General features: G+C 30.2%; 1 protein-coding gene across 8 annotated transcripts; it reads left to right on the top strand.

Annotated features, from left to right (window-relative positions):
• Window positions 1-998: 998 nt before the first annotated feature.
• On the top strand, window positions 999-9,250 carry LOC131608774 (F-box protein At4g22280-like). Of its 8 annotated transcripts, XR_009285807.1 has the most exons (4): window positions 999-2,180; window positions 2,317-2,449; window positions 3,380-3,471; window positions 5,020-5,352. XR_009285807.1 is itself a non-coding variant. In XM_058880310.1 (3 exons), exons 1-2 carry the CDS (start codon window positions 1,076-1,078, stop codon window positions 3,421-3,423), a joined length of 1,149 nt encoding a protein of 382 aa, XP_058736293.1. In that variant the 5' UTR covers window positions 999-1,075; the 3' UTR covers window positions 3,424-3,471; window positions 8,933-9,241. The 8 variants fall into 8 exon arrangements, 2 of the variants coding, with proteins under 2 accessions (XP_058736293.1, XP_058736292.1); XR_009285805.1 differs by lacking the exon at window positions 5,020-5,352 and adding an exon at window positions 8,933-9,245 and having other exon boundaries at window positions 999-2,449; XR_009285806.1 differs by having other exon boundaries at window positions 2,317-3,471.
• The last annotated feature ends 1,245 nt before the right edge of the window (window positions 9,251-10,495 follow it).

Here is a 10,495-nt window from a genome sequence, read left to right as displayed (position 1 = left end):
AAAAAATATTTGGATCATAAATACTAATATTTTTCGTATATAAAAATATTTAGATCAATAATAGATTTGTTTTCCGTATACAAACTTCATTTTTGTATAGGTATCATTTACAAAAATATTTGGATCAATAGTAAATTTTGTTTATAAATTTTTTTAGATCAATAGTTGATTTTTTCCCGTATATCATTTTTGAATAAAAAACATTTGAATCATAAATACCATTTTTCGTAAATAATAGATTTTTTCCGTATATTTTTTTTTATGTATCATTTACAAAAATATTTGGATCAATATTAAATTTTCATATATAAAAATATTTAGATCAATAATAGATTTTTTGAATAAATTTGTCCCGTATATCATTTTTTACTAAAAAATATTTCAATTATAAATACCATTTTTCGTATATACAAAAATATATCAATAATTGTTTTTTTTTTAAGAAAGAAGTGAAAAAGTGATGAAAGAGAAAAAAATAGAGAATGAAGAGAGAGTTGATAATTTTGATAAAATATAAAAGTTGTATTATTTTAATAATAAAATTAAGAACTTTATGGTGCAAAGACCAAAAAACCACAATTTTAACGTGATGGCAAAAAATCAAATAAGTGTATTTTTGACTTTTCCACAACCATTAATTTTCTTATATTATAGATTTTTTTCCTATTTAATTGTCTTCACATTAAAAAATTAATAGCATAATTACAAACATAATCTAAATAATCTACCAAATAATTTAATATGCAAATAAAAAATTAAATATCAATTATTATAAAAAACTATAGTTTTTTTAATATATCCATTTTCTGTATTGACCTAAATATTTTGAATTATATTAAATATTAATTTCATAAAAAATATAAATTTAAAAAATAAACTAGCTGTGCTACCGCTAAAACAATATTGCAATACAATATAAGATATCAACGAGATATATATAAACTTGTTTGAACATATTACTAAAGCCCATATCCTATTTTTTGAGGCCCAGGCCCAGGCCGGCCGTGTATATATATGATGAAGCTTGGTGCACAATTTGTTTATCAACAATCAATCTCGCCGCAAATTGTGAGATATGAAGCTACAGAGAGTAAATTATGAAGCAGATGAAAAAGAAGACAGGTTAAGCGATTTACCCGATTGTATTGTTCATCATATATTCTCTTTTTTGAATGCAAAACAAGTTGTTCAGACTTCAGTTTCGTCCACAAGATGGCACCATCTCTGGAAGTATCTACCCACACTTACACTAGGTTCTTCACACTTTGACAATTTTGATAATTTTATCAGATTTGTCAGTAATTTTTTCTATTTTCTATGTCGCGACCGCGATCCCTCCATCTCGCTGCACAAACTCGAATTTCACTACGAGGATGGCCTGACTCCTTTCCGCAACCACGCCGAGGATGGCGTGAGTCCTGACCTCTTAAATAGCATGTTAAATTATGCTGTTTCACGCAATGTTAAGGAATTGCTAATCATTATGAGATCTGATATTCAACACTTTCCGTCTTGTATCTCTTCATGTCAAACTTTAACATCTCTTGACTTTTATGTTCCCCAAAGAAACCCTAAAAATCCTGATGGAACAGTATTATTTCCGAATTCTCTAAATTTGCCATCATTGACACACTTGAGTATAGGGTGTGTGGCCTTTCGTGGCGGAGTTGATCTTTTTTCGGGTTTTCCCCGGTTGAATGAAATGATGATTACTAACTTTAAAATTTTGGGTGAACAAAACTTATGCATATCAAGTACCACCCTTGTTGTACTACTAGTCATGAAAATTTTTTATCATCATTGGAAAATTCAGCTGTCTACTCCAAATCTTTCTACTTTTACTTTTATAGGAACTCCTTTTCAGATAATGTGTGTGAGCCGTCTCAGGTCTCTTAAACACGTCCGGATTTACCCGGAAAAAATGAATTATGTAAAAGCTCCTTCTCTTCTACTCAGCTTGTTGCATGAACTTGCTGATATTCAATCGTTGGCGCTCTATTCCAATACTCTTCAAGTTCTCTCTTTACTTCCTGATGTATCCAAGATTAAACTCAATTCCTTGTATAAGTTGGAGTCATTGAGGATAAAAGTGAAAGAAATTTCCAAGACATTGTTCGAACCTGCCGGATCACAAGAAGAAGAAGAAGAAGTTGCCAAGTTAAGAGAAGCATTAAAAAAAGGTTCCTCATCCATTCCTTCTAAAATAATTGGTTTTTTGCTTCAAAATTCACCCTCAGCAAAAGTTCACATCATTCCGTGAAATATGCATTCTACTTTTATAAGATATCTATTAGGTTTTTTTTTCTTTCTTTTCAGTGAATCACATAGGAGGATAGTGTCATTTGTTATTCTCTAACTTGTACTAGTTGCTGAAGTTTATTGGAGATGAAGAAGTTGATACAGAAAGTAGATCAGAAGCTCTGTAGCACCGGCACTATTGAAAAAATTTGTATGTGTGTTAGTCTTCGACACTAACACTGACACCGACACCTGTGATTATATTTAATTTGTTTATTATTTTTTTAAATTATTATCTTTGTTGACGTGTTAGTGTAGGTGTCCTGTTTCCGTTGTCAGTGCTTCATATCGGAAGTTGTTAACATAATTGGTTAAGGGCTGAGGTAAAAAGCCCCAATTGATTTAGAGCTGAGGTGAAAAGGTTTCTGAGTATAGAATAGTTGAACCCTCTCCTACGCTTTAATTGGTTGTGAGTACAGAAACGGCTATCGCTTATTTCTTCAGACCATATTGTTGTGTCCTCGATTTTATTGCGAAGCATTGTTGGAGTGTTTAACAGATGTTCTACATGTATGGCTAATCTGTTGCATTTGATGCCTTCGAGAAACAATCACATTCCTGTGATTAGTCTTTTGCCAACGGTAACCTATTATGATTGAGGAAGAAACTTTGGCATATAAGAATTAAGAACATGAAATAAAAGTCTAGTTACTGATGTGGAAAAGTTTGAATTTATTTGGATTTTAGTTTGATTAAGGCCTTATTTGGATAAACATTTTATTAAGTGTTTATATCACAATCCTTTATTGTATAAGTGCTTGTGTAAAATTTGTTTCTATAATAAAAGATAAAATAAAGTTAAGCTGATTTCATATAAGCAATAAGTTTTGCATAAGCTATCCTTAAGAGCTAATAGAAATAAGTTGAAAACAACTTATGTACATGTCAAGCTGTTTTAGTAAGCTCAGTCAAACAATCTCTGAAGTACTTATGTTAGTATATAAGCTCAATTAAGTTAACCTAAACAGGTCCTAACTATGTAATGATTCATTGACGAATGAAGCAAAACAACCAAAGATGGCAGCAAATATGATTCTATAGTTTTATATTTCACTTTTTTTCATTTCTTTGTTTTGTGCAGAATCCTCCTTCAGTTCTAACTCTGGTGGCTGTAAAATGGGCTAGCTGGTTGAGGAATCCTCCTTCAGTAGCACTTTAAAAGTTGTCTCTCAGGTTTGAAAGCTTTCTTTATGCAAGATTTGAAAGTATTTTTGTTTTGAAAGCTATATACAATTAGAACCACTTTTATAATGTGTTATTTTTTTTTCAAAAGTTGTTGATTTATAAATATCAATAACTTGTTTACATTTTGAAAGAAAATACAAATAAATGCCGTTGTTAAGAGTTGAATCCTAGACCAATAACACCCCTTAACCAAACTAGCAATTTTCAGCTGAACTACCCCACCCACACTATAATGTGTTATTTAGAGTTGATAGTCTTTTTGGGTTTTTGTGCAACAAACTTGAAATAATACTTTTATCATGTTATGAATTGGGATGTTGACACCAGGGCTGCTCTTTTTTCAATGAATTTTATAGTGCCTAAGAGCATCTCCAATGATGCAACTTACATTTGAGTTTTTTATGGGACCCATTAAGCCACATCATATTAAAAGAATTTATTTAATTTTAACTTTAACAAAAATCTGATATGGGTCCCACAACTTTAACTCATAACTTGATTTGATTGGGTACTACAATCTTTTAGTTGTTGCATTGCAATGCAACTCTATTATGACATGGCAAACTTTTTAAATATTTAATTAATAAATTAATGGTACATGTGGAGAACTCAATAGAAAAAACTACCATTGGAGATGGTCTAATGCCTATGCATTAAGATGAGAAAAATAATGTACCTTTTCTTTATCTATTTCAATTTATCCATGAAATAAGTCAATAATAAAGCAGATTGTTCGTAATGCTTTGCTTGTAGTGTTATACTATGTACAATGGTTTAGTTATTCAACACCATACTTTTTCACTTTTTATGTTCCACATCATCTTCTCTCTCTACCATCTCATCATTCAACACACATTCAAATTTTACTCACTACAATGATTTTATTTAATAAAATTCAACACCATACCCCACTACTTTTATTTCTTATTCTTATTTTTTGTTATATATTTGTTTTTATGATTATATATTTCTAGGCAAAATATTCTTTTTGGTCCCTTAACTATACCCCAAGGTCCATTCTGGTCCCTTATCTCTAAAAAGTGTCAAAGTAGTCCTTTAATTGTTCAAAAAAGACCATATTTGTCCTTTCCGTCCAATTTTTGCTAACAGCGTCAAGTTTTTTATGCTGGCATCTGACGTGGCATGCTGAGTCATATTATTATTATTATTATTATTATTATTATTATTATTATTATTATTATTATTATTATTATTATTATTATTATTGATTTATTGAATGCTGATCTGTAAAAAAATTAATAGCTTGCTCAAACTACTAATTAAACATTGAATCAAAATATAAAAGTATAAAAATAAAAATTAAACTAAAATAATTCAAAATTCTAATAAGCATTGAATCAAAATATAAAAATTGAAAATTAAAGCTGCAAAATATTCACAAATTAAAGCAAGATTTCTAAATAAAAAAGTAATGTATCTTCCTAAATCAAAGTAATTAAATAAAAAAATCAGCTTTGAAATCCTCATTTTCATCAAATGCTCAGATCTGCTAACGTGATGATTTTTGTCCATTAGGATTGCTTCAAATGCTTCCGATCTTCAAATGCTTCAAATCTGCAAATTCAGTTTCAACATCATGAACCCTAAAACCCCAAATTCAATTTCAAATTCAAACAGTCCACTGGACATTTTAAGGCGGCTATTAGAGTCAAACTTTCCAAGATCGGTTTTAGAAGATTTCTTCAATCGATTTAGTGTCGGGGAGGCAGGTGCAATGCGTCTAATGCTAGTTGCGAGGATAGTGCATTCTGAAAATTTTATCAGCAATGTTAATGCGTCTAATGATATCTTTATATGAGAATGTGAGAATGAATCCTAACCATTGAATTTTAAAATAAATGGTGGAGATTATGAGTGAATCTTTTTTTTTCTCTCCTACATTTTGAAATAAATGATGTAGGAGAGAGAAAAAAAGATTCACCCATAATCTCCACCATTTATTTTAAAATTCAATGGTTCAGATTCATTATCACATTCTCATATAAAAATGGTATTCTCATATGATATGCCCTATATATATATATATATATATAGGTATATATATATATATATATATATATATATATATATATATATATATATATATATATATATATAGGTATATATATATATATATATAGGTATATATATATATATATATAGGTATATATATATATATATATATATATATATATATATATATATATATATATATATATATATATATATATATATATATATATATATATATAGGTATAAAAGAAATCAATTAGTATTATGTGTATATTTTATCATATTATTTGTATGATATTTATTTTAATTTATATATCATAAAAAAAATATTATTCATTTATAAATACTATTTTAACAAAATATATTTTATCGTATTCTTTGTATAATATTTACTTGTGAAAGTAATTTCATGTATATCATTATTTAGACGTAAGATAAAAATTATAAGACACGTTTTTATATATCAAATTATAAATTTTTTGATGATAATGTATCAACGATTAAACACAAAATTATATTTTCTTTTATATGTGTATGTATATAGCTCGATTTTATTTTTGAAAGCCAACTGAACCACACTTTTTTTCTCTTGTGGTTCAGATGGTTTTTATCGTCAAAACTACGCAAACCGCATCACAAACACTCTTAAATTATATATTATATAATATTAAAGATGTCTAGTAAAATTGTATCACTATGTTTGTGTTTGACAATATAGCAGAGAAACATTTGTTTGGTACTCAAGAATTTGTATTGTCATGTTTGTCAAAATGAAAAATTGCAAAAATATAACCAGTGTGAAAGAAAACATAAAAGCAACAATATTCATTATGACATGAAAATAAAATATATGCATAGAGGTATTATATTTACTATTTACCTCAACTACTCACGACATAAACATATATATACCCAACTACACCAAGGTAATGTAGGATACTTACAATAATTATATATACAATCTCTTGAAGTAGAACACATTAAAGCTGTAATGTAAAATGAAAATAAAAGAAATATTATTGAAAACAAATTGTAGATTATGTATAAAATAAAAAATAAAAATTGAAAATAGTGAGAAAAAGAGCTTACTGTATGAGTCAGTTACAACAAAAAATAGAGAAAGATAGATTACCATAGCATAAACAAACTTGATAGACTTAGCCATATTTTTTTCTCATTTACTTCTAATAACTAGAAAATTATTGTATCACTTTATATACACCTCCTATATTCTGAAAAAAATAAAAAAAAACATCTCCTGCTTTTTAGCTGCCGCCACCTCTCCTGTGTAATTTTACGATGACCCTTGAATTCCAATATAATGGTAAATTCTTTAACATTTTTCTCTCTTCTATCCTCATATCAATTTAAAGGATTGGATTGAATTGGAGCAGAATGAAAGAGCAGTAGAGATTGAGAGAATTCAGATCCCTATATTTTATATTTACTCAAATTAAATATATTTTAACACTTAAAAAATTGTAAAACTATAGTAATTTTTAGATGTATCTTAAATACTTTGGTGTGTGGTGTTTGTCTTTTTGTTTTAGTCAATTGAATATTGATCTTTGTAATAATCTCAATTTAATTGAAGCACCTACTTGTAACAACCAGAAAACCATTGTATCACTTTCCAAAATATAAAATAAAATGCTATAACAATCTTTTGTAAGAAGGGGGATACTCTTTTAAACACATTGATGTGTTATTTTGTCTTTCTAATCCCTTCAATTGACCACTTGATCTTTGTAAAAATCTAACATAATACATTTATTTTTTTGGTTTTGGTTTATTATTTAGATTTAAATGTAGTTTTGTCATTGACCTTCTCACCTTCTTATGTGATGACCCTCGAGTGGAATAAATATCTATTAGAATTTGTACTGGTCAAAAAGTGTAGGAAGCGTATGATCATTCTGTAAGGGTAGGAAGACTCGGTATATAACACGTTTAGATAATGAGGGCATGTTCACGGGGGCGAGAATTCTTGCGCGGTAGTTTTTGAGGTTGTTTAAGGGATCAACTCACATGAGGTGAAAGATCCTGGTGATTTTAGGGAGTTTGGTTGGTTGAGAACATGCTGTTGCAGAACTGGTTTTTCTGGTTTTTCGCAGGTTCGCTAAGCGGCCCTGGGACCGCTAAGCGGAGCAAGATATTTCTGGAAAATTACACGGAGCCGCTAAGCGAGCTCAGCCTGCTAAGCGGAGCTTCTTTGTAGTTTGCCGCTGGAATTTCCGCTAAGCGGCCAGTTGAATATTTTGTTTTTCCAAACTTCATTTTACTGTATCTTTTGATCCGTAAGTTGTTTTTACGTGTCGTTCGAAGCAGTATGAACCTAGTAACATGTACTTACTAGTAGTGTAGGTTTGGGAAACAAAAGAAGAAATTATTTAGTCGGGAATCGGGAAAATTGTTTGATTATTTAGATTGTTTTTATCGTTCGAAAACACGTGAACGGTATACTTTTTGGTATGATGAGTTATTGCCATACAATTGTGATATTGTGTCGTTGTTTATATGACAATGATGATATTGTGCCGTTGTTCATATGATAATGATGATATTTGTTGGTTGCCTTCGGGCGTAATACCTAATATAATTGGAATTGTTTTGTTGAGTCCTATTGCAGGTGGATTGGTATACCTTTGTTGTATATATATCTCAAAGAGGTTTGAATAATTGCATGATTAGAAATGAATAAAAAGAAAAGTGAGATAAACTAAGACTTTGCTAGGTAAATGAGTTAGTAAGGTAGCCTAGAATGAAACACGATGCGAATGACAATGCTTGTGCAGTTGACGTATCATATGTGCGTCTTTGACAGGTAGTTGTGCACTAAAGAATGAGACATTATATGGAACATAGGTGTGTTTTGAATCTTATGAAGAAAGGATAACAGGCCTAGTGATTGGTATGTGCAATCACCATTGTATGAAATTACTCGATCGGAACCATTTTATTTGTGTAATGCAATAATGGCATTGTATGTGCAAAAATGGCACTGTGCAGTAATGACGCTTATAATCTTGGCAGGTTTGATTCCCACTTTGTGTACGAATGGAACCTAAAAGGGTAGAGACTTGTGATGGTTAACAGGCCATGTGAAGTGAGGATTCATGGAGAACGGCCCATGAGTCCGAATCCATTTCGTATGTCAAGATTTTACAAGGATCCATGACTCGTACCACCTCCTAGACGTAGAAGGGGTCGAGAATAGAGGGATACCTTGGTAAAGGTTTCCGATTGGTAATACTATGTCTGAGTTGTTGAACTCTAGTTATGTTTCCATATAATGTTAGTATGTGAACTCAAAGTCTAGTTCCCGTTTGTTATGACTTGAGTAAGGTTAGAATAGAACCTTGTAAAGCCAAGGGGACACATAAGATAGGGAAATCGCTGAGATTAATTATCTCACCCCATTATTATTGAATTTCAGGTGTTTCAGGTTCCGCTAAGGGTAAGGAAAAAGTTGTTTGATATCCTTACGTCTTTTGAGCACTTGAAGTGGCGAAGCTTCCGTTGTGGAGTTTTATTTTGAGATCACTGTTGATCTAGTTCTTAGTATTTTATTTTGACATCTTATGTATATTATACCATTATGTAGAACTTTTAGTTTTGGGCAGTAATGTATGTAACGTGTTGACTAGGAACTTATGATATTTCAGTACCAAACACTTAGATTCATGTATAAATATATGCTTTGATGTATGTAATTATATATGGGTGTTACAAAAGGTGCCTTATTTTGATTGATAAAATTGCAATACAATAAAATATCGCAAATCTCCCATAATGGACATTTCAAATTTATTCTTCATCATATCAAAAAACGCGTTGCATAAGGACTCATTAGTAACATTGAAAATGATATCATCGACAGAAATTTAGACAAGTAAAATGTCATGTTCAGTTTTCTTTAAAAAAAGAGTCATATCAACCTTCCCTCTTTGAAAATTATTGAAGATAATAGGTAAAATAATGTTGTGTTTGTTCTTTAGCCCAATGCTAGTTTATAAACAGGGAATACAATAAATTGCAATCAATTATCTCCTTAATGAAATATAAAGGAAAATAAACTGACATAATGGAATTGTCTAGAGAACAATAAAAAAGGAAATAAAATATTGATGTATTTTCCAAACCCTCTCCCCCTCAATTTGGTGCAAAGATATCTATCATGCCTAACTTGTCTATCAAATGCTCAAAGGCATGTCTTGCCAACCTTTTGGTCAGAATATTCACATTTTGCTGACTTGAAGTCACAAAAGGTACACATAAGATTCCAGCATATAACTTCTCCTTCATGAATTGTCGATTAATCTCAATATGCTTGGTTTTATCATGTAGATCTAGGCTATGAGCTATGCTAATGGCAGCTTTACTATTAGAGTATAATTTCAATGGAAGCTCAATTTTCATTTCAAGTTCTTCTAAGACTCTAAGGATCCATAATCCTTCACAAATACATTGAGACATAACTTTAAACTCGGCTTCTGAACTACTTCTTGCTACAACTACTTGTTTCTTGCTCCTCCATTTTATAAGTGTTAGGTTTTATTTTGTTGGCTGCAGTTAAAAAAAATAATTCAGTAAGATGTTGGGCAAGATATCTTGACATGTTGGTACGACATTGTAGCATGACTTGTTTCTATATTCAGAAGATTTGTTTCAGATTCTCAAAAGATTTGTTTTGTGTTTACTGTGATTCAAGAAGCGCGCATGAAAATTTGATTCTTTAAAGATTTATTTTCAAGCTAAGATATCTGAAGATTAGTTGCTCAAGATTGGATGTCAAAATATTTAGGGAAACATAATAGTGTGCAGAAGATTTGATTTGATTGGGTAGCCCAATGTTTTATGAAGCCATGAAGTTTCTCTGGCTATAAAAAGAAAGACTTTAAATCTAAGCAAAATAGAATGCGAAAGTGTGAGAATATCCTTTAAGGTTTAGTTTGTTCTTTGTTATTTGTGAGCCACTCTTGCATTACTTTGATGCTAA

The sequence above is a fragment of the Vicia villosa genome, linkage group LG6, assembly GCF_029867415.1.
Source record: "Vicia villosa cultivar HV-30 ecotype Madison, WI linkage group LG6, Vvil1.0, whole genome shotgun sequence".
Classification (NCBI taxonomy): domain Eukaryota; kingdom Viridiplantae; phylum Streptophyta; class Magnoliopsida; order Fabales; family Fabaceae; genus Vicia; species Vicia villosa.
Note: the sequence above shows the minus strand (reverse complement) of the source record. Positions and strands in the feature narration are given on the sequence as shown.

Bases quoted from the DNA above. Each gene is read 5' to 3' on its own strand.
- LOC131608774 (XM_058880310.1), top strand. From the start codon at position 1,076: ATGAAGCTACAGAGAGTAAATTATGAAGCAGATGAAAAAGAAGACAGG. The intron at 2,181-3,379 runs GTTCCTCATCCA...TGTTTTGTGCAG, and splicing joins AAGAGAAGCATTAAAAAAAG to AATCCTCCTTCAGTTCTAAC.